The 22,962-nt window shown below is 58.2% G+C and overlaps 2 protein-coding genes across 5 annotated transcripts; one reads left to right on the top strand and one right to left on the bottom strand.

Moving 5' to 3' along the window:
- The first annotated feature begins 20 nt into the window (after nucleotides 1-20).
- On the top strand, nucleotides 21-5,054 carry Cdk3 (cyclin dependent kinase 3). Of its 3 annotated transcripts, none has more exons than XM_060386370.1 (8): nucleotides 21-115; nucleotides 650-775; nucleotides 1,080-1,157; nucleotides 1,232-1,352; nucleotides 1,442-1,612; nucleotides 1,703-1,804; nucleotides 2,756-2,959; nucleotides 4,409-5,054. In XM_060386370.1, the coding sequence occupies exons 2-8, from the start codon at nucleotides 660-662 to the stop codon at nucleotides 4,529-4,531; spliced, it is 915 nt and encodes a 304-aa protein (XP_060242353.1). In that variant the 5' UTR covers nucleotides 21-115; nucleotides 650-659; the 3' UTR covers nucleotides 4,532-5,054. The 3 variants fall into 3 exon arrangements, with proteins under 3 accessions (XP_060242353.1, XP_060242352.1, XP_060242351.1); XM_060386369.1 differs by having other exon boundaries at nucleotides 645-775; XM_060386368.1 differs by lacking the exon at nucleotides 21-115 and having other exon boundaries at nucleotides 127-775.
- Nucleotides 5,055-5,298: 244 nt separating this feature from the next.
- Nucleotides 5,299-22,371, bottom strand: Evpl (envoplakin). 2 transcript variants are annotated; one of them, XM_021636011.2, is made up of 22 exons: nucleotides 22,109-22,371; nucleotides 19,069-19,168; nucleotides 18,536-18,690; nucleotides 18,322-18,448; nucleotides 17,538-17,663; nucleotides 17,329-17,367; nucleotides 17,034-17,195; nucleotides 16,844-16,951; nucleotides 16,632-16,727; nucleotides 15,171-15,296; nucleotides 14,706-14,852; nucleotides 14,281-14,435; nucleotides 14,071-14,168; nucleotides 13,717-13,880; nucleotides 12,438-12,616; nucleotides 12,224-12,362; nucleotides 11,926-12,119; nucleotides 11,504-11,654; nucleotides 10,019-10,102; nucleotides 9,799-9,909; nucleotides 9,598-9,690; nucleotides 5,299-8,945 (listed from the first exon to the last, which is right to left on the bottom strand). In XM_021636011.2, the coding sequence occupies exons 1-22, from the start codon at nucleotides 22,204-22,206 to the stop codon at nucleotides 5,499-5,501; spliced, it is 6,099 nt and encodes a 2,032-aa protein (XP_021491686.2). In that variant the 5' UTR covers nucleotides 22,207-22,371; the 3' UTR covers nucleotides 5,299-5,498. The 2 variants fall into 2 exon arrangements, with proteins under 2 accessions (XP_021491686.2, XP_021491680.2); XM_021636005.2 differs by having other exon boundaries at nucleotides 13,717-13,883; nucleotides 22,109-22,370.
- Nucleotides 22,372-22,962: the final 591 nt, after the last annotated feature.

Here is a 22,962-nt window from a genome sequence, read left to right as displayed (position 1 = left end):
TACTGATGCAGAGCCGGCTGCAGCCAGCAGGGGGCGCCGCAAGCAGACAACTTGCCTGACAGAGAAGCTGCAGCCTGCTGGGAGCTTCTGGTGAATTCTGGGCTAGGAGGCTGAGGTAGGGGACCAGGGTCAGTACTGGGGGGCCCAGGACTCAGAGTGGTTCCTCTTGCTGAGGTTCTGACCTCAGTGAAGGCTAAAAATCACCAAATGGGTAAAGCTGAGTCCCTGGCTCCTCATGTGTGACCAGGGCAGGATTGTGGCTTCAGGAGCCTCCTAACCTCTGCCTCATGCTGTCACCCTCCCCTGTACAGTGCTTCTAGGTAGATTCTTGTGGCCCCAGGGTACGGGTTTGCCTGGACTGAGGCATGGGCTGAGGTAGAAGTTTGGGCCCTCCTGTATTCCGTAGCCAGGCAATGGAGAAGAAGCCTGGCTTCTTTTGGGTTGGGGTGAGCTGGGCAAGAAGCAGCCCCCAGCCTTGAGCCATCTTCCCAAGCAATATGGGTAGCAGGCAGTGCATGGGGAGAGCTGGGCCGGGGAGAGCCGGGCCTGGGAGAGCTGGGCTGTGCAGGGTGCTGCGTGCAGCCTGGAGTCCGGCAGAGGGGGTTCTTCCTGTGGGTTTAACTGCAGGTGCAGTCTGTTTCCAGCACAGCTCTACAGACATGGATGCGTTCCAGAAGATCGAGAAGATCGGAGAGGGCACCTATGGCGTGGTCTATAAGGCCAAGAACAAAGTGACTGGGCAGCTTGTGGCCCTCAAGAAGATCAGGCTGGACCTGTGAGTGTTGGGACTCTCCCCAATACCCCGTCTGTCCCCCCAGGAGAATTCCCAAACCTGTCATTGTCTCAGGGGCTTACACCCAAGCTCTAGGGTAGCCACAAAGATGCAGCCCCTCCTCCCTGCCGTCTGAATGACTTTTGTCCTGTCTGGGTCCAGCTCTGTGGAGCTTGGTGGGTGTAAAAGTCCCGCTCTTGGACAGGCCTTCTGTGGAGAAACGGGGAACCCAGCAGTGAAACACACAGGCACATACCCGGGCCAGAAGTGACTCCTCGGCCCGTTGCCCTTTTGTCTTTTCCTGCAGGGAGACTGAGGGGGTTCCCAGCACTGCCATCAGGGAGATCTCCTTGCTGAAAGAACTGAAGCACCCCAATATTGTCAAGTGAGCTGGGAAAGAAAGTGTTGGGGGGTTGGGATCCTAAGTGCTATGTCCTGAGACTGAGCCCTCCCTGCCAGACTGCTGGAGGTGATCCACAGAGAGAAGAAGCTGTACCTGGTGTTCGAGTTCCTCTCCCGGGACCTGAAGAAGCACATGGAGTCCACCCCCACCCCAGAGCTCCCTCTGCCCGTAGTCAAGGTGCCCAGGGGAGATGGGGAGGGCAAGCCACACCCACACGTGGCCGCCGCCCTCCGCATCACAGCTCTTTCTCTCGGTGGTCCCCACAGAGCTACCTCTCCCAGCTACTTCAAGGGGTGAATTTCTGCCACTCCCACCGGGTCATCCACCGGGACCTGAAGCCTCAGAATCTGCTCATCAATGAGTTTGGAGCCATCAAGCTGGCTGACTTTGGACTGGCCCGGGCCTTCGGGGTCCCCCTGCGCACCTACACCCACGAGGTAGTGCAGGGCAGGGGATGAGAGGGACAGCCAGATGGTGCCCCCAGTGGACTCAGCCGCCACAGATGGTGCCGCCTCTCGTCCCTGCAGGTGGTGACACTGTGGTACCGTGCCCCTGAGATCCTCTTGGGCAGCAAGTTTTATTCAACAGCCGTGGACATCTGGAGCGTCGGCTGCATCTTTGCCGAGATGGTAGGGAGGGACAGACGGGCTGTGTGTGGGTGTGTGGGTGTGTGGGTGTGTGGGGGTGGGTAGGTGGGTGAGTGTCAGTGGTAGAGTGATCACCTGAGCTGGGGAAGGCCACGGCTTCAGTTCCCAAGGCCTAGACAGAAAACAAAACAAAACCTCTTGAGCTGGTTTCCGGAGGGATGGCTTAGAGGGTAAAAGTACTTGCTGCCCAGCCTGACAGCCTGAGATTGATCCCTGGAACCCTCATGGTGGAAGGTGAGAACCAAAGTTGTCCTTTGACGGCCACACATGCTCTGTGACACATGTGTTCTGTGTGTGTGTGTGTGTTTGTCTGTCCCTCTCACATACATACAACATAAATCAATAAATGTAAAACAAAAAATAAATTTAAACCAACAAATTTGATCTGGGCATTGTAGCACATGTGTGTCGTTCTAGCACTCGGAAAACAAGGGCTAAGAATGCAGCTCAGTGCTTGAGCAGTTGCCTAACATTAAAAAAAAAACAAAAAACAAAACAAAATACAGGAGTTAAGGGGGAAATGGGTACACTGACAGGAGATTTCCTGTAGTTCAAGGCTAGCCTGGGCTACACAGAACCAGGGCAGCTAGGAGCCCGCTGTGCTTAATACTCCTAGTAAGGTGTGTTGAAGGGGGAGGGTGTGGCTGGGGAAGTGAGTCTTGTTTTGGAAAAGATCAGAATTTTAACATAGCCCTGGTAAAGATGCCTTTTTCATTTATTTTGAGACAAGGCTTCACTGTGTAATGTAGACCAGGCTGGCCTCAAACTCATAGAGATCCACCTGCCTCTCCCTCCCTAGCCCTGGGACTAAAGGTGTGTAGACACCACACCCATCTTGTGAAAAAACCGTCCCTTCCCCATCTTGCCACTTTCCCATGGGGTTCTGTGCCATCACAAGTGTCTTACAGGACACACACTTCTCCCCCGCTCCAGGTGACTGGCAAAGCCCTGTTTCCGGGAGACTCAGAGATCGACCAGCTCTTCCGGATCTTTCGCACGCTGGGGACCCCCAGTGAAGCCACATGGCCCGGAGTCTCCCAGCTGCCTGACTATAAGAGCACCTTCCCGAAATGGAACAGGAAGGGGCTGGACAAGATTGTACCTAGCCTGGGACCGGAAGGCAAGGACCTGCTCCTGGTAGGTCCCAGTGGGCAAGGAACGCACCCCAGCAGCAACTGCTGCCTCAGAGCGTCCCCTGTTTCAGCCTGTTACATAACTCGACTAGACTGGGCCTCTCTGGCCTTTGTACACACTTGGCTGGTCCTTGCATGTGTTCGGTAGGAGCCTCCCCCATAAACCCAATGTTCGTCTTCCCTTTTGTAACTTCTCTGAAGAAGTTAGCTTTGTCTGTGCACAGTGGCTTGCTGTCCTTTTCCTAGCTGTCTGTGTCTGACTCTCCCTTGTGGGCTTTGTGCACCACCTAGCCGGGGCTCTTCCCTGGGCAGAGGCCACCCTCCTCCAGTCTCACTGTCCTCCATAGTATCTCTCTCAGAGCTTAGTCTTTGCAGAGGACTGGCTGTGCAGAAGCGCCTGGACTCCTGCTGCCTTATGATACCTCAGCTGCCCCCTGGGCAGCAAACAGAGTCAACCCTGTTTGCCCACAAGCCTGCAGTCTCCGTGTCTGTCTTTACCCTGGGCCAGGGAAGGAAGGACAGGGTCTCCATCCCACGGCCAGCTTACCAGAAGCCTGTTGTCTACCAACCTAGTGCCAGCAGGATGGCATGCACTTCTGCCAAGAGCCCTGCCCTTCACGTGCTATCCGTGGCATCCTGCCTGGGTTATGCACTGAGGGCAGGGAGCAGGACACACCTGGCCTCTGGCTGTATTAGCGCCTCCTTCCCTTGCTCGCGGTCTGTCCTGCTCTACCCCAAACGTACACTCTTTGGACGGGGTTAGGGACTGCTGCCTAACATGAACCATACCTGTTCTCAACCAGGAGTAGGTGGGACCCGGAGGAGTCATAGGCCTGGAATCAAAACTAATGGTTTAACCTCAGTTCTGGGGGTGTCCAGACCTGGCCTAAAGGCTGGGACACATGGGCTAAGAAGATGGTTCAGTTGGTAAAGTGCTTGCTATGCAAACATAAGGACCTCACTTCCCATCTCCAAAACCACGCAAAGCTGGGGTGGGCCGGGATGAGGGCTTGGCTGGCTCCCTGGGGGAAGCTCTTGAGCGCCTAAAGCAGGACACAGTAGCAGGAACCTATAACCCCACTGTTCCTGGTGCAAGCTGGGGGCCTGGGACGGGAACCCCTGGCGCTCATGAGCCAGCTAGCCTGGCTTATGCAGGCAAACCAAGAGCAGCCATCTCTCCTGCACTGGGGCTGGAGAGATGGCTGCTCTTGCAGAGTTCAGTTCCCAGCACCCACACCAGGCATCACATGGACACCCAGCTCCAGTTCCAGGAGCCCTGATGTCTCTGGCCTCCGTAACCCACGTGCATAGACACACAGACGGCTAAAGGGCACTGGCTTCACGAAATTCTAGGGTGGGGTCGCCTCTCAGAAATGCGGCTCTCCCTGTTGAAGGGAATTTCTCTCCCTACCCTGGTTTCACCTGGCTCCAATCTCTTGCCTTTTCTCCCCAGAAACTCCTGCAGTATGACCCCAGTCAGCGCATCTCGGCCAAGACCGCCCTGGCTCATCCTTACTTCTCTACTGAGCACTCCCCAGCTCCCTGCCATTGCATGGTGGAGCATTGCCACCACTGAGAGCATTTATGTGGGGCCCACCCCTCACCCCCTGTCCAGCTGTCCCCCCCTCCCCATTTAAGAAAATGCATCTGAGAATACAGCTCTGAGAGATCTTACAGCAGCCACCAGAGGGCTGGGCTCACCTTTGTCTTGCCGGCAGGTTGGAGAGTTCTTGTGTTGTTGGATTTAACAGTGCACTTGCAAAAGGCCTGCAGGTGCTCCAGGCTTGGGGGTGGGTCGTGGTGCCATGCATACCTCCCCTGGCACCGGGACCGCTCTTGTCAGGCTAAGAGACCCCAGCCCTCCTCCCTCACTGCCTGGCTGCAGAGCCAGGCCCCAAGGAGAGGGTGCCCTCTGCTGGTCTTGATTTAGGTTTAAGTGCTGGAAGAGTTGAGTTCCAGGTGGGAGGACATAGTTAAACAGGAGGTGGGGGAGGGTGGTTCTCAGATCCTGGGAGTGGGCAGGGCACCTGAGGGTGTTCTAAGTTGTCACATCATCGAAGATAATGTCTGTGTGACAAATGGGAAATAAATGCAACTTGTTCCTGAGTTTTCTGCAGTCATTCTGCCTATAGGGGACACGGCCTGCCAACAAAGGGGAGGTTAACAGAGGGTTGGAGACAGTTCTGACAGGGGCTGAGGGTTGGGGGAGGGGTCTTCCATGGTCTTGTTTCCTGACCACCTGTTTGTCGGGCAGGTGAGTTGGGCATGTCCACTTTGGGGAAAAATTCCCAAGCCATGGTGCTTCTGGCCTCAACATCCCAGACACACGGAGAACACACAGCACCAAGATAATTCATTTATTAGAAGCGTGGGGTGGGGGGAGGGAGGAACAATGGAGCGCCTCAAGCTTGGGGACAGAGCCCAACACCACAAACGATTGAGTAGTAAGGGATGGATGGACAGAGGGAGGACCCACGGCCTGGAATTACGCCGCTCCAGGGCGAGGCGTGCAGGCCTCCTCCCGGCCCCTCGGCCGTGCCCCGTCAACGCACGCAGGAGCGCGGCAGGGTCGGGGAGGCCGCGCGGTAGCAGCGGTAGCCTTCCAGCGCGGCTGGCAGGAGCAGCAGGCCGCTCAGGGGGTCCCTGCGGCAGCGCGCCATGGCCTCCTTGTAGCTCAGCCGCTCCTTGGTGATGGGGTCTGTCAGATCCCTCTCGTAGCCGGACTCATCTTGCAGGAGCCGGCCCAGGTCTGCGCTGATCATGCCGCAGAGCACGGCCTGAGGGACCGGGGTGCGCCCCGTCCTCTTGGGGTCGATGAGGCCGCCGGTCAGGTGCTGTGCCAGCAGGTGGGGAAGCACGCTCTCCTGGGGCATCCAGCCCTTCTGGACGGCCTCGCCCACCGACAGCCTCTTCTTGCTGACCGGGTCCTCGATGCCGGTGAAGGCCTTCTGGGCATTGAGCAGCCGCTGCGTGGAGGTGTCCTCCACGAGCCCCCGCTCCAGCGCCTTGTGCACGGAGTACCGCTCCCGGCTGAGGAGGTCCACAATGCCCCCGGTGGCCGCCTGGGCCTCCAACAGCTTCTGCCCAGTGATGGGGTCCAGCATACTCTTGGCCACAGCCGCCTTGACGCTGCACTTGCTGCCGGTGCTTGTGTCGTAAACCCCGGCGATGGGGAAGCAGTCGTCGGTGGGCCCAAAGGAGAAGGCCGGGGGGCAGAACCCGCCACTCTGGGGGCCTGGGGAGCAGTGTGGGGACTTGGAGATGATGGACCCGATGGAGAGTGAGGCACTGGGCTTGGTCTCCCCGGCAACGAGCAGCGCAAACTCGGAGATGGGGAGCCGGCCGTCCTTGTACCTGTGGTACTCCTCCTTGGAGATGCGGAGGCAGCGGAGGGCGGCCTCTATGGAGTACTGCTTCCCGCTCTTGCGGTCCAGGAGCACCGACTCCTCCCCGCAGGGGCCCGAGGTGGTGATCTCCTCCCAGTCACACTCGAGTGCTTGCAGCTTGAGGTACTGGTCCCTCTCAATGACCCCCCTCTTGTAGGCCTCGTAGGGAGACATGTCGTTCCCAGTCTCCGGCTCCAGGATGCAGATCTTGGTGGAAAGGTTGGTCTCCCGAGTCTGGGTTTCCTGGCTGAGCTCCTCCCGGCTCACCCTGGTGTGCAGGTCCCTGAGGGTCCTCTCCTTCTCGTAGATCTTGTCCTTCTCGTGGAGAATGGCCGCCTCCAGCTGCGAGACGGCCTGGCCGCGCTGGGCTGCCTTCTGGCGCTCGTCCTCTGTCTTCCGGCTGAGCAGCCTGCCCTCCTCCTGGAGCTGCTGGGCTCTCTGCTGCTTCTGCCGCTCCAGCCCTCGGAGCTCTTGCTGCACCCGGCTGACGTCCTGGCTTGCCTGGTCCCGGGCCTTCTGGAGCTCAGCTTCCTCACGGGCCCAGGACCTCCTCAGAGCCTCAGCCCGGTCAATCCGCTCCCACAAGCTCCGGACCTCCTCCTCCCGGGCCTGGCGGGCCGCCCGCTCCCGACTCAGGGTCTCCCACGCTCGGGCCCTCTCGCCCTCCAGGACGGGGTCCTTCTCCACCCTGATCACCTCCTTGTAGATGGTCTTCTCCTGCGACTTGGCCTCCTGAAGGAGGTCGAGCTGGACCTGCAGGCCCTGGCACTCCTGGTGCAGCTCCATCACCCGGCCCTTCTCCTGGTCCAGCTCTCGCCTCAGGGCTTCCGTAGACCTCTCCAGGTCCGGATCCTTCTCCAACTTGACCACTTCCTCCAAGATGATCTTCTCCTGCAGGGCAGGGGGCCGCTTCTCCAGCTCCTGGATCTTCAGAGTCAGCTGCCGGAGCTCCCTCTCGGCAGCCAGCTTCCTGCTGCGGTCCTCCTCGAAGCTGAGCGTGGCCTCCTGCTCCTCCACGCCGGCGCTCAGCTGCCGCACCTCCAGCTCCAGCTGCCGCCGCCGCCCCACCTCCTCGTCCAAGCTCCGGCTCAGCCGGCTGTGCTCCTCACGCAGCTTTGGGTCCTTCTGGGTGACCACGACCTCCTGCACCACAATCTGCTCCTCGGGACGCCTCCTCTCCAGCAGCAGGTACCTGTTCCGCAGCTCAAAGACAGCGTCCTCGGCCGCTCTCCTCCTCTGGACAGCCTCCCGCACCTCCTGCCGGAGCCGCTCCGCCTCCTTCTCCAGCACCGGATCCTTTTCGTGCCTCACCACTTCCTTGCTCACCGTCTTGGTCTCCACCTTGGCCCTTTCCCGCCTCCACTCATCACGTTCCCCCTGCAGCCGGATGAGCTGCTCCTGACAGCGCCCGCTGGTGTTGACCAGCTCGTTGAGCTGAGCCTTGAGCCGGTCGGTCTCCCGGAGCACCTCGGGGCTCTGCTCGTGCCTCACCACCTCCTGGGTCACTTCCTTGTACTCCACCACCGGCTTCTGGGCCCGCAGGACCTCCAGCTCGGCCAGCAGCTTCTCCACCTCCTGTTCCACGCCGCCCCTCCGGCTGCCCATCTCCCGCAGCTGGGCCTGGAGCCGAGCAATCTCGCGCTCCGTCTCGGGGTGCACCTGGAAGACCTCGTGCACGCTCTCCTGCAGCTGCACCTTGGGCTTCTGCTTCTCCACCACCCTGTACTTGTCCTGAAGGTCCTGCAGTTCCCTGGCCAAGGTGACGTTCCTGTTCTTCTCCTCCTCCAGGAGGCTTCTCAGCCGGGAGGCTTCCTTGAGTAGGCCAGGGTCCTGCTCCACCCTCCTCACCTCCTTCACAATGACCTTGGGCTCCACGGAGCTGATCATCCGCTCCAGGTCTTTGATGCGAGCCTGTATCTTGGCGGCTGCCTCCTTTGCCCCCTTCCTCCGTGCAGCGTCTTCCTCGATCTGTAGGCGAAGAGTCTGGGCCGCCTTCACCATTTCCAGATCCTTCTCCACCTTGACCACCTCCTTCACCACAACCTTCTCCTTCACGTTCACCTCCTTCCGCTCCAGGGCCAGCAGTTCTTCCTTTAGTTTCTCCAGCCGGCCGGCGAGGCCACTGTTCTCCCCGTGCAGCCGCTGCAGCTCATTGCGCAGCTGGGTGGCCTGGCTCTCCAGGCCAGGGTCCCTCTCAATCTGGGTGACCTCTTTGGTCAGCAGGTGAGGCTGCACGGTTTTCCTCTTGCCCTCCAGGTGGCTGACCTTCTGGGCCACCATCTCTAGCTCGGCCTGTAGGCGGGCACGCCTCTTGCCCTCCTCCTCCACCTGGGACGACACCTGACGCACGCCTCGTTCCAGCTGGGGGTCCCGGTAGAACTGCACCACTTCCCTCTCCTCCAGCCTCGCCACGGGCTCCTGGGTCCTCAGCTGCAGCAGCTGCCGCCTCTGCTCCTCCAGCTCCCGCTGCACCTCAGCCACCCGCTTCCTCTCTTCCCCTAGCTGCGTCTTCAGGACCTCAGACTCCTCCGGCCCTATGTGGGCCGGCCTCCCAGATCCCTGGGTTGTGCTGTGGATGGCTTGGATGTCTTCGTTAAGCTCCTTCTGCAGTGACAGGAGAGAGAGAGAGACAGTCCTGGGGTGAGCAAAGACTGGAGCCCTGTTTTTCTACACTCCCACCCCCACCCCTGCAGAGGAGGTCGGAGATCCCTCCCTGCTTTCTGAGACCTCCTGGTAGATCCTGGGCAGTGAGGCTGAAGACTCGGGGTGCTTGGACACCGGGCTTTGAGAAGCTCAGTTAGATGCTGTTAGAGTACAGGGCAGGCTCCAAGCCAAGCCTGTAGTAGATAGTGCACACAAGATCCTTCCAAGTGCCCCGCCCCACCACTCTCGGGCCCAGCCTTCTCCAGTAGATGCTGAAATGTGGCTCAGGAAAAGCTGGCAAGCTACAGGAGCCATAGAGAGCTCCTGGCTTCTGCTCTACCTAGAGACCTAGGTGGCCTATTGCCAGCGTGACTGGGTCCTAAGGCTGATGACTATGGGGCATTTCTTGGCTCTCTGGGACTAAAGGACATGTCCCCATCAGAGGCAATTCGAGTGCCTGCCTGGAATAGTCACAAGCCTGTATGAACTTCTGGAGAAAGCTTCATGAGCAGGCCTATCCAGGGGCTGAGGCTGCTGAGAAGGAAGGATGACATCCCGGCCAGCCCCAGGCTGGGTTGGCTGTTGACCGCAGGGTGGCTACTGCCCTCTGTACCTTCTCCAGCATCTTTTTAGCAAACTCCAGCTGGCGCAGCTGCTGCTGCTCGGCTGCAGTGACCTCCGTGTAGGCCTTGGCAAGGTTCTTCTCCTGGGGGCAAAGCGAGGACAGGGACAGCAGAGTCAGCCCCTGGATAGGCCTGCTTAGAAGAACCCAGGAGCCGTAGAGCTGCAGCTGGAAGCCCCTCAGCCGCCTCACCTGAGCCTGGATGCTCTCCAGCAGGGAAACCACTCGGAGTCTCTTAGGGGCTGACACTGCCAGGGTGGGCTCCAGGGAGCAGCGGTAGGTATCCACCTGCAGCTCATAATCCTGAACAGGGAGAAAAGTCACTCACAGGGAGTGGGCGTGGACGGCTGGGCCTGGAGGAGGCAGGGAGGCTGGTGGGACGGGAGGGGGAAGCCGAGGTAAAGGAACCCACCTGGAGCGCTCCCTGCAGGTCCTGGGTGAGGCGGGACACTGTGGCCTGGTCCTGCCCATGGCCCAGGATTTCTTGCATCAGCCTCTGCCAAGGAGGAAGCAAGAGTCACAGGGGCCGGGAAAGCCCCTCTCCTTCAGCTGGTGGCCCTGGGGTTACCATCAGCCAGCACGCACAGGCAAAGGGGGCTCAGAGATGCCTGCTTTCTTTGACATCCTTCTCTTCGACCTTCCTGTCTGATGGCCCTAGAATTGTCTTGGCCCAGGGGCTCTTGCACTGTAGCTTTAGCGCCATTAGGCCCCAACTGCCCACTGAGACTCTGCAACTCTGGGGTTCCACCTGAGAAGGAGCATTTTGAACAAGCTTCCAGGGGCCAGGCTCGGAAAGCAGAGCTCATCCAGTCAGTCTGAACCCCGGGCATGCCCTTGATTCATCTAGAATCGGAATCAGGAAGAATGAATAAGGAAAAGGAGGAGGCGCAGAAGAAAAAGGAAAAGAAGGCAGTGCCAGGCAGTGGTGGCGTAGAGGCAGGCAGACCTCTACATCTGAGGCCAGCCTGCTCTCCAGGGTGAGTTCCAGAGCCAGACAGTGGTGGCGCACACCTTTAGTCCCAGGCAGAGGCCAGCCTGGTCTACAGAGAAAGTTCCATAACAGCCAAGGCTACACAGAGAAACCCTCTGTTTAAAAACCAAGAGAGAAGGGAAGGAGGAGGAGAAGGAGGAAAAAGAAGGAAAGGAGGAAAGAAAGGAGAAGAAGAAAGTGCCAAATGCTCTAAGAATTCCAACTTCATTTTTCTGGGAAGGGTCCTGCACCCCTCCCCCTGGCTTCTGCCCTGGCTCCTCAGAGGCCTCCAGGGACAACTTTCAAACTACCTGAGGCTGATCCTCTTCCCCCAGCGCTCCCAATGCTGTAATGTCAAGTCCAGATTCCTTCCTGTGCTTAGAAGAACCCGGATGATCTACCCTGCCCCACTTCTTTCCCTAGAGAGTCCTCTGGAGTGGGACATTGCTCCTCTCCCTGACTCCCTGGCTTTTTTCTCTCAGCTCACTTGCCCTCAGTTCCATAAGTGTCCACCAGGGGGTGCTCACACACCAAGCTGGCGGCTTGTTTATCGGGCCTGGGATGGATTTGCCCAGCAGGAGGAGAGCCTGAGAGAGTGGGTCGGTACCTTCTACTCCTGGCTTATCACCTACAGCCTTAAGGAATGCAGAAGAGGGTACAAGAGTGGCTGGAATCCCACCAGAGGAAAGTTGTGCTGAGCAAGCTGTGGAGGGAGAAGGGCCAACCCCCCCCCCCACCACCTTCCGGTCTGGTCTGTGCTACGAAGCCTCTTGCTTTTGAGCACTGGCTTCATGAATACAAGTAGTGGTCCCTGCTAGGGAGGTGGTTGGAATGGGACAGGTAGCTAGAGGCCCCAGTTCTAGGCTAGGCCCCCTTTTCCCCTGTCCCTGTCCCCCCCCCCCCCACCTCATAGACCCAGCTCCTCACCTTCTGTGCTTGTAGCTTGTAGGCAACCTGGCTGGGCCCATCGCTGGGCTGCACCTGGTGGTGGGGCAGCTGCTCCAGCCAGGAGCTCAGGTTGTCCCTGCCGTTCTTGAACTGCTGGTAGGTGAGGCTGGCGTCTTGTAGCATCTTCTCCCTGACGGAGGACAAGGTCCCATACAGGAGTGAGAGCTGACCACCAGGGATGGGTGGCAGGTGGTTCACAGAGGCGGCTGGGACAGCACAGAAGGCCTAAGCGGCAGCCCGAGCAGGTCTTCCTCCTCTCTGGGACACAGCGACTGCTGTGTCTGAGACCCAGCAAGCAGTGCCCGCCCGGCGCCCATGAGGAAGGGAAGTGAGTATTGTCCCATCTCAGGGGCAGGGAAATCCGGCTCGGCGGCGGCAGTGCCCGCCTACGTTCTGCTCACCTCAAATCCAGCTGGTCCCCCACGGTGTGGTAGCGGTCGGTGAGGGCGCGCACCTGGCGCTGCTGGCGCGGCAGGTCTTGGCAGAACTCTTGGAAGTTGTTCTGCAGCGCACCGCACGCATGCTCAGCGGCCTTCAGCTGCCGGTGCAGCCCCAGCACGCAGGCCTGCTGCTGGAGGAGCTCTTTCCGCTGGCGCTGTGGGGCAAAGGGGTCAGAATGGCGCATGTTCTGGGCTCCTTCGGATGATCAGACCACTCGTTATCCGCCCCTCCTACCGGCCAGCTGCCACCTAGCCGTACCTGCAGTTCGCCGACCCTTTCCTGCAGTGCCCCAGAGCCTTCAGGGATGGGACCCTCCTGTGCCAGGGTGACCTCAAAGCCTTGGATGACCCTGTCTGCCTCCTGGATCTGCTGCTCCAGGCCCAGGGCAGCCTTGGCTCTGCAGAGGAAGCAGCAGTCAGATGCCCGGCACCCACTCCGATGCCCTCCAGATGGCGCTCTCCTGAACACTCACTTCTCCCCGTAGAGGTGGCACAGGCTCCGCACGTCATTATACTTATTTTTGACGCTGTTGAGGACCACGGGCAGCTGCAGGGCAGCTGGGCCCACAGGCTGAGTAGACAGAAAGGTCTCACACTCCTGTTGGGATGCCTCCTTCTCGGCTCCCAGGCTCTGAAGGCGTTGTGCTGTGCCCTGGGTCAGGGGTGGAGCAGGCAGAGAACACAGAGATCTCTGGGTCACTTATCCCTATGTCTATGAAGGCACGGTACAAGTTTGGGTCTAGGCCTGCCTCTTCCCCAGGAAGATAGGCTGGGAGAGGATCACCTTTCTCACCCCTCTGGTCTCTTCTTTGGCAGAATGATGGATGGGGGGGGGGATGAAATGAGATCCTTGTTGCTTAGCAACAAGAATCAGGCACACCGGTGGCCTGTTACCTGTACTGTCACTCTCCTGCTCACCATCAGGCCAACTACCTTCAGGCTGAGCTGGCAGAGCCCTAGCTCAGTTCACGTGGGGCTGCTGCCCTCTGTCTCTCATCAGAATTAATTCACCTACGTTACTCTGTGGCCTCTGGCATTCTGTTCCCATGCCCCCTCCTTCCACTGATGTCCCATCTGTGATACCCTCCAATGTGCACCCAGCTCCCTCCCCCTATGCCAGAGTGGACACAGCCCCTGACTTCACATCCCCTGCCCTTGGGAAGCCTGTCTCCTCCTCCCTGGCTAGGTTGGGCTGCTGCCTCCCACTGTCCACACCACGTGGTACATAGACCGGAAAAGGTTATACAACAATGTAAATGAACATGGTTCACATTTTTTAAAAAAATATCAAACACCGATTGTATGCTGTATTTGAACAGAAACCGGTTTGGAAGGCTGACTAGAATGCTTGGCCTTCCCCCTGGGGAGCTTTCAAGTTGCTGGGTTCACGTGTCAGAGAAGGTCATCACTGACCGACAGTGACAGTGTTTCTGTCCCTCCAGGTAGGCTTTCTCTATAGAGCTGTGAAAGCTCCCCTACGGGATATCCCAGGCTCCCTTGCTGTTCCCACGACTCTCATCAGAAAGACCCCCACGTGTGGGGTCTCTACTCTGGGCTAGGAATTGCCACACTTTGACCTTCAGGCTGCCCAAAAGCTGTGGGTACCACCAGAGAGGTGAGGAAACCAAAGCTCAGAAAACGTGGCTTGTCCACGGTGACAGAGCCTGTCCATGACGAACCAGGACGGGAGCCACATTTTCTAAGTCCGTGGCCCCAGGGCAGGGCCTAAGGTTCTCGAAGCTGCTCACTTACCTCATGGCTGTGGATACGGTCCTCTAAATCCTTCAGTGGAGCACAGCGGTTCAGGGGTGTCCGAGCCCAGGTCAGTACCTGCCTCTCCATCTGTCCCAGATCTCCAGCCAGCTGGGTCATCTGTGTCAGGAGCTTCTGGGCCTGTGGGTCATCTGAGGCTGAGCCTGCTGGAGCCAGGGCAGAAGTGCTAGTGAGGGCCCAGGACTACCTATGTCTACCTGAACTGGGCCCTCCCTGCCGTGCTGTAGAGTGTGAAGGCCCTGGAGGATGCGCGGGGCTTAACTGAAGGAAAGATAGTCCCAGAGATGGAGCACTGCCCTCCCATCGGCTCCCTCCCTAGCTATCCCCCGGTACCCTGCTGGCCAGGTTGTAAGGGCTCTGCCACGGCAGCTTTAAGGCGGCTCTTCTCTGTAGCCAGTTTCTGCTTCAGGGTCTGCAGCTCCATGGCCAGCCTGGAATGAGGCGGTGAGAGAAGGCTGTCTCTCTGCCTAGCCAGCCCTAGCACCCACTGGCCCAGAGGGAAGCACCAGCCTTGGTGTTTGTGGGCATCTTGGGGTGAGCCACCTGGAGGCTTTGGCTACAGCTTCAGGGTCTGGAGCTGGGATGCAGAGGCAGGCAGCTGGGGCACTCTTGGTCTCTCCCCCGGGACCCTGAATCACCCATGTGTATGGGTCAGCATTGTCCTTGAGCGTGTACTGCTCTCCCCGAAGCAGCTGTACCTGAGGGGCAGATGGGGAGAGGCTCACCGGGGGCCAAGGGCAGGGGCTGGAGAGGTGACTAGGGGTCAAGATGGGTTGGAGCTGGGGACAAGGATGGGTGATGGGTGGAGACAGTAGCTGGAGAAGAGGTGGGAGGGGCTGGGGTAAGGACAAGGGCAGATCAGAGGTAAGACAGATTGGACAGGGGGAGAGCTGGGTCAGGGAAGGAGGGGGAGGGGCAGGAGGGGGAGGGGGCAGAGAGTGGGTGAGGAGAGCAGGTGGGGTTTGTACTTCTCCTGAGTCCCAGTCACAGATGCTGTTCACTCGAAGGGGCTGCTTGGGCCGGTTCCTGCGCTGAGGCAGGGGGGCCACCTCCTGGCTACGCCGCTGTAGCTCCCCAACGGATCTCTCTGCTAGGGCCAGCTGCTTCTCCTCCGCCTGTTGGGGACCCAGGCAGCAGGCGCTCAGGCCAGGCTGCAGTGGAAGCCACCTGTCCCCTTTCCATCTCCCGAGAGGAATATCAGTCAGACTGGCCATGGATGGATGGAGGGTAACCATGCTGGCTGGTACCACAGGCGCCTCCAGAGTGGGAGCTGTGGGGACCTTGGAAGTCGCCCAGGCTTCTCTGGTCACACTACAGAGAGCCACTGAAGTGTAGGAGGGCAAGGTTTCTGCTGAGCAGCCCTTCTCCTGGGGCTTGGGGTGTACTGGGGACGAACAGGATGCAGATCAGATGGCCCAGCGGGGCTGCCTCACCTCCAGCTGCAGCAGAAGTTCCGTGGGGGAGCAGGAGGAGTTCCCAGCGCCAAGGCCGGACTTGGTGTCCAGGTTGGAGTTGAGCTTTGCCAGGGTCTGGCTGACTGAGTCCGCCTCTTCCTGGAACTAAGGTCACTGGGTGGTCAAGGGCAGAGGCAGAGCCGAGGGAAACCTGCTACCCACTGACCCTGAAAAAAGCTGGACACCGACCAGGCTAAACTCATACTAGGGTAGAATTCAAGCCAGGCAAAACCCAGGCCAGCCACACTCAAACCAGCGTAAAACAAAAACAATCAAAACAAAACAAATCTCAACCAGCTAAACAAAGACCAACTACATCTCCCCAGAGAGCGGGACCTTTTTAAGAGAGAGTGTCCATCAAAGGGATACTTTTGGTTCACTGAAAATAGTGTGTTGTAAGACGATATAATATGCTGGGTTTTTTGTACTTAAGGGTCTGGTGGCTGCCAGTCAAATCTTCTGTCACTGAGCTACGTCCCTAGCTATTTCATCTTCTTTTTTTGAGATTGGGTCTCACTAAGTATCCCAGGCTAGCCCCAAGCTTGTCATCCTTCTGCTTTCAGTTCCCTGAGTGCCAGGATATGTGTGTGCCCTTTCAGCCATGGCTACCACACTAGACGCCATCTGTTACTTTTATTATTAGTTTTTTCTGAGAAAGGTCTTTCTATGTGGTCTTGGAGGGCCTCGAATTCGCTAGGTAGACCAAGCTGTCCTTGAACTCATAGAGGTCCCTCTGCCTCTGGCCTCCGCAGGGACCTGTACTCATATGCATATATTCACATACAGACATACAAGCATACACATAGTTTAAAATAATAATTTAAAAAAAATTAAAAGGAGAAACAGCCAGGTGTGTTGGCGCCACACGCCTAATATCCCAGCACTCTGGGAGGCAGCGGCAGGCAGATCTCTGTGTGTTCAAGGCCAGCCTGGTCTATAAAGTGAGTCCAGGCCAGCCAAGGCCACACAGAGGAACCCTGTCTCAAAAAGAAACAAAGAGAAGGAGAAGGAGAGAAAGAGAAAGAGAAAGAGAGAGAGAGAGAGAGAGAGAGAGAGAGAGAGAGAGAGAGAGAGGGGAATAACTCAGGGGCAGGAGATAACACTTGGTTTGTAGAGGCCCTAGGTTCAATTCCCGGCACCACATAAAAAGGCGTGGTGCCACAGGCCTTGATGGCAGCCCTCAGGAGCATTACAAGTTCATACATCCTTAGACGTATAGTGGGTTTGAAGTCAACCTGGGTTGCATGAGGCTCTGCCTCGAAATTAACTAATTTTTAAAAATTAGAACATAAACTCACCCACTAGGGATGAAATCACGCTGCTGAGAACCTACTCCGGATTATCATTCCTCCAAGGGGACCCAGGCACCAGGCCACAGCTGTCTTTTTCAGTGACCCCTGAGCGCCCCACCCCTGCGTGCCTCCCCAGCCCCAGGCTCACCTTGCGGTAGTCCTCCACCTGCTGCAGCTGGCTCTCCTGGCAGATGCAGAGGTTGAGGAAATTCTGCCACTCCATCTTGAGGGCCTCCTGGTGGACCTGGAGCACAGCGGGGTCAGCACTGGAATCTCGCCACACCCACCAGCCCTCTATCCTGTCTGGGGAGCACAGGGTGTGGGGAGGAACGGGTGGAGGCATGGGAAGGCCCCCCGCACCTGGATGGGCCCAACGGCCGGGTGCCCCAGCTCCAGCATGCGCTCTGAGTCATCCTCCAGCTGGTTTATACTGTGCTCCTGGGCCAGCAGTTCATGCTGCTTGAAGTGCTAGGGGTGAGTTGAAGGGGAGACAGCCGTGAGCAATAAGATGGCCCCGGACACCCCCCTGCCCAGGCCTGTCCCCACAGACCTCATACTCTCGCCTCACACCGGAAGGGTCAGGCATGAGGTCACTCCAATCCTGCTGCAGGATGCGGCCTTGCTGATCTGCCAGGGCGCTCAGCTGCCGCGTGCAGCCCTGCAGGTGTGTGTACAAGCTGCCCAGACTCTGCCGGCGCCACGAGGCTGCCTTCTGTGCTCAGGAGAGAAGGAGGTGGCAAGAGGTGGCGTCAGCGGCCTCAGCAACAGTGACCCCAGGCAGGAAGGGTCGAGGCAAAGAGCTCCCACCAACCGTGGCACCCAGTCCCAGCCATCTTCCGGCTCACCAGTAGGTCGCGGTATTGGTTCCTGATGGTGGCTGCATCCTGCCTCAACCAAGGAGAGAAACGAGGCCAGTGAGAGGCAGGGTGCAGTGTGATGGCCCCTACATATGGGCTGCTCCCACCAACACCTGTCTCTCGAAGGCCAGTGATCTAGTCTGGCTGTGACGGGAGGATGGGGGACCCCACACCGGCCTGGACAGGGCTGCGCTCACCGGTCCCACCAGGATCCGCAGCTGTTGCCCATAAGCCTCGATTTCCCTCTGCAGGATGTTGTGCTCAGCCACCTGCTGTTCCAGCTCTGCCATCCCAGGCCCGTACTGGCCCTCACAGACCAGCTTCTGCAGAGGAACCAGGTCCTCAGCCCTACCAGGAAGGTCTGGGTCTGCAGCCCCGAGAACCCGTCCCACCCCACCCCCATGGCCACCTGTGCCCTCTCCACTTCAGGGGAAGTTAGTCATAGAGGTGAGAAAGAGCGGACAGGCCGGGCGAGCAGCCTGGTGGATGGCAGCTGTCCCCCGTAGCAGGGACATGCCGTTCCCATGCGGCCATCAGGACCAAGGCCCTGAATCCCACTGGTTCTCAGGATTCAGGCCTCACCCTCTGCACTTGTGCTATCTGTAGCCCAAGCCTCAAAAACTGCTGCCTGGACATGTCCTGCCAGACCCAGGACTCATCCTTCCCCACTGTCCCTGGTTATCATCCCAGTGCACCAAACATGGCCGCTCAGCACCTGTGCCTCAGCGTGCCCACTGTCCGTCCTATCCCAGCCCTTCCAACAGGAGCCTTCCTGGGGGTCCTCCATCACTACATGGTGACCCAGCCAAGCCCTTCCACCTCTTAGTGCCTTCAGCAGGAAGCCCTCCCTCTGGGATCCCTGAGCTAGCCCAGGTTCAAAGACAAAGCCCCACCAGGCACCATTTTGTCTTGCTCTCTGGACTGCACGGGTATGGCTCTGAGCTCCTTGAGAACGTGTTGGTGTACGGGGTGGTCTCTGACCTGTTTCTGCTCCAACACACGCGCCCAGTCCACCCTAGGTCCCACATCCGGCGGCAGCACCATCTTCTCATACAGGGCTCGGTACTCTGCACACTCCTGGGTCACCCGCTCGTGCAGCTGCTTGATGCTGCCAGGGAGGTAGCCGTCAGGTCAGAGCTGGGCAGGGTCCTCTGGGGATCCCCACAGCTCCCCTCAGGAGCTCCAGCTCACTCACTCTTTCTCAATCTCCTCAGCCTGTGGGTGCTTGAGCCGACGAGCCTTGTCCACATCCAGGAAGAGATCTTTGAGCAGCACCTCAGCCTCCTTCAGGCTGCGGCCAGTTTCCTGCTGGTGCTGCAAGGCCTGGTTCTGCTCGCTGTTCTGCCGGTCCTGGAGTGAGACACGAACACATTCGCAGGGCTCAAAGCCTCACAACTTCTCCCATGTTCTTGATACCTGGCCTTGCTAGACTGACCACCCCCACCACCGCACTCCACTCCCTGAGACTGGTTATAGCAGCCTGCTTTGGAGACCACCAAGCAGAGGGTTAGGACATCCGTGTGGCAGGTCAGATAGCAAAAGGTCTCTCTATTTGACCCCCAAGGTAGGGAGCATGAGGCGGAAGGAAAGCTGGGTCCTCCCTGCAGCTGGACTAGGCTGGACAGTTGAGGACTAGGTTGTCTCTCTCTTCTCAGAAGGCCCTCTGGGGACTCTGGGCCCCCCTGCCCCGACCTCACACACTCACACACACCATGCCAGGGACCTTACTTGCTGCAGCCTCTTTTGAGTCTCCAAAATGTCCCTCTCCACCTGGTCAGCGTTGGCTTGCATGCGAGAGATGAGCAGGGCCAGTTCCTGGGTTGCAGCCCTGTCAGGGACAGGGGACATTATGGTCTGAGCTCTGAGATGCTCAGCCCTGGGTGGGGGGTGAGGGTACTGTCCCCTGCAGAGGGTTTGGAAAGTGAGAGTCCAGGGCTGTGTGCTGCCACAAAGAAAGTGTGTATACCCCAAGTACTCCAAGCCCTGCCCAGCTGCCTGCCTGCTGCCTGGGGTGGAGAGAGGTGGCCCAGGGAGAAAGGAAATTACCTAAGGCAGCCTGGCTGGCTTCAGGAGAGGCAGTTGTGCTGACTGGGGGCAGGGGATAGGGGCACATCCCCTCCCCAACTTCTCCCTACTCCAGCCTTATCTGCCCCCATCATCCTTCTTACCCAAGGGGCCTCAGCAGTATGGAGACTTTAGCTCCTGGGGGAACCAGTGTTGGGGCTGGGAGAGGCCAAAGACACTTGGGGTGCCCCAATATCCTCCTGCTGGCTCAGGGACCCAAGAGCCTTGCATCCGACCTGCCTTGCTCTGTAGCCCAGCAGCAGGAAGCCTGTTGCTCAGCCCCCATGCTTCCTTCCCAAGCCCTCATTCAGCATCCTCCACAGAGCTCTGCAGAGCTCCTACTGTGTGCAGTCAGGCAGCCTTGTACAGCCATCCCGAGAGTGCAGCATGCTGCAGGAGTCACCGGCCAGGCCACGGGAAGTGTTAGCTGAGCTGTGGCGGGACCCCAGAGGGCAGTGCCAGTGGAGACAGCTGTCTGAAGAAGTCTGTGACCCAGAAGGCCTGGGTTTGGGCTTTCTGACTAGTACTCAGTATGCAGCCAAGGTCAGCTTGATCGTCCTGCCTCCACCTCCTGAGGGCCTAGGCCACAGCCGTCGCCACCTCATCTGGATTTACTTGTTTTATGCTCTCTCTCTTAAAACCACAAGGAACAGCAGAGCCGTGATGGTGCACACCTTTAATCCCAGCACTAGGGAGGCAGAGGCAGGTAGATCTCTGTGAGTTTGAGGCCAGCCTGGACTACAGAGCTAGCTCTTGGACAGCCAAGACTACACAGAGAAACCCTGTCTCAAAATAAACCTCCACCAGCACCACCAACAAAACCCACAAACAACAATAAGAATCCATAACAACCAAATCTTATCTATAGCCCAGGCTGGCCTCCCAAGTTCTGGAATTACTGGTGTGAGCCACCATCCTGGCTAAAATGGGGTTCTAATATTTTCAGCACAGGTGTTTTCTTTTTTAAGATTTATTTGTCATTTATACAACATTCTGCCTGCACATCTTACTATAGATGGTTGTGAGCCACCATGTTGGTTGCTGGGAATTGAACTCAGGACTTTTGGAAGAGCAGCCAGTGTTTTTAACCTCTGAACCATCTCTCCAGCCCCAGCACAGGTTTTGTTTTGTTTTCGTATTCCCTTGGCTAGCCCGAACTCACTCTATAGACCCAGGCTAGCCTCGAATTCATAGATTCCCTGCCTTTGACTTTGAGTGTCACCATGCCTGGCCCTGAACACTGAGGTCTCACAGGCATTTGAAGAATTAAGCCATAGAAAGCACCCAATTCAGGGCTGTGCAGTCAGCACCCGCTACATATGATTTTATGTGTATGACTACAGATGTTTTGCCTACATGTGTGTCTGTGACCAGGTGTATGCCTGGTGCCCAAGAGACAAGGAGATGATATACTGGACATGAAGTTACAGACAGTTGTGAATGTGAAAACTGGGAATTGAACCAAGGTCCTCTGGAAGAGCAGCCAGTGCTCTTAACCACTGAGCCATCTCTCCAGTGACTCCCCCTCCCCCATTTTTGTTTTGTTGAGACAGGATCTTACTGTGTAGCCCTAGCTGGTTTAGCGTCCAACTCATAGTTCTGCTTGTCTCTGCCTCTTGAGTGCTGAGTTAAAGGCAACATGTTAATTTTATTGTACTGACGTGAGCACCTTGAAGGGAGGGACATCACTGTTTTGCTTGCAAGGTATCCCCAGCGCCTAGGGCAGTCCTGGTATGCCACAGGTGCTCAGTAAAGAAGAGCTGAGGAAGGATGCTAGTTTGTCTCTTGTTCCTCTGAAGGGAACAAGGAGCGCCCACCAGGACATGCCAGTGAAACTGCAGGAGTCAGAGACTCAAGGCCAGGAGGCTTCTGGGACTGCGGGGAGAGCCCAGCTCAGGTTGGGCCTCCTGGCAGAGATGCTTGCACTGAGACTGTGCACTCCACCCTGGGCTGGGCTCCGTGCCTCAGGGGGACAGGCCACTCCAGTGAGAGTCTCCATCATTGTCTTTCCTGTCGGCCCAGATGCCCAGCCTCTGGGCTGGCACCCTGATTCCTATCGAGGTAATGGGTACCCCACTCACAGCCTTTCATCTATGCTCTTATCTTGACACCTCTGCACCCCAACACCTGGCTCCACGCAGGCTGCCACCTCCTCCTACTTGAGCCCGGCAAGCGGGAAGAACATGGCCAAGTCTCTGCAGAGAGCTAGTGACTAGAACATGGTACCGCCTCTTCTCATTCCAATGGAAAAGGCCTCCTGACTCCTTGAAGACCCAGGAGGAAAGCTGTGTGTTAGGTGGGATGCAGTCCACCCCAGAGACCCTTCTCCTGAGTCTCTTACTCCTGCCCACCCGGTACCCACGCTCCAGGACTTCTCCAGTCCAAGGAGACCATCAGGGTGGAGGGGCAAGCAGGGAGCCAGATTCTGCTGCTCCGAGTCGCCTTGTCCAGCACCTCCACAATGCCACCCTTCACCTGTGGCCCCATATCCCCACCTCAGGAGAATGTGGGCAGCAGCAGGCTATCCATCCCTTGCTTAACCTGGGCTAGAGGCACGAGAGAGCCACGCTTCGGCCCTTGTCCTCAGGACACCAAATGCCAAAACTGGACTCCTAGCTGCCACCAACAGGTAGCTGGAACTCATTTGAGCCTTGCACCACCCTCCGCCCAGCACCGCTACCCACGGCCTCCCGCTCCGGCTCACCGACTGTGTTTGTTGGGGGACCCCTTGGGTGACCCCTTGGCTGGGGAGCCCTTGGGGGACCCCTTCCCCTGGGAGCCTTTGCTCAGCCCCTTGAACATGGTGGTGAAGCAGGTGCCGGCTCAGGCTGGCACTCCTGGGAGGAGGGCGGGAAGGCGACGCGCGTCCTCGCGGGGCGCCAGGCGGGCTCTGGAGAGGTGGGGCGGCGGTCAGGGAAGGCAGTTTCTGGGAGGCCCCTCCCTGCAGGTGCGGTGTCTCCGCCAGGCCCGGCCCGCGCATGCCCCGGCGCCCGACCCGACAGCTCCTGCACAACCAGTCTGGGAGGAGAGGGTACAGCCCAGGGGCGGGGCGCCCGCGCGACTCCCACGGAGGTTTGGACTTGTCACACCTACACGCCCAGCTAGAGAGCAGCGATCACACCCAGGTCGGGAAGTGGCCAAGCGGGAGCAAGGCGAGATGGACCGACGGAGGCACACTTGCCTGCTTAGCGTGGGGTTCGCCAACTCCTAGGACCCCTGCGTAGAGGTGCAGAGGTCCGCTGTCAGCTGGGCCCCCACCCACAGTTCGGCTGCCAGGAGAGGTGGGGCCACCCAGGGCCCAGCTCTGTCTTCCACGGGGCAGCTGGGAGACATTCACTCCAAGCAGCCTTTTTTTTTTTTTTTCTTTTCTTTTAAATTTGAGACAGGTTTTTGCTATGTAGCCCAAGCTGGCAATCAACCTTTCTGCCTCACACTCCTAAGTACTGATTACAGGTGTGACCACCATAACTGCTCACACCTGCTATTTTTAAAATGTGGGTGCCACCCAGCTGGTGCCCCGTGCACGTCCAGGACCCTCAGAAGATTCTCAGGCGAGCT

This window comes from Meriones unguiculatus, chromosome 7 (genome assembly GCF_030254825.1).
Source record: "Meriones unguiculatus strain TT.TT164.6M chromosome 7, Bangor_MerUng_6.1, whole genome shotgun sequence".
Lineage (NCBI taxonomy): Eukaryota > Metazoa > Chordata > Mammalia > Rodentia > Muridae > Meriones > Meriones unguiculatus.
This window is presented reverse-complemented; position numbering and strand designations above follow the sequence as displayed.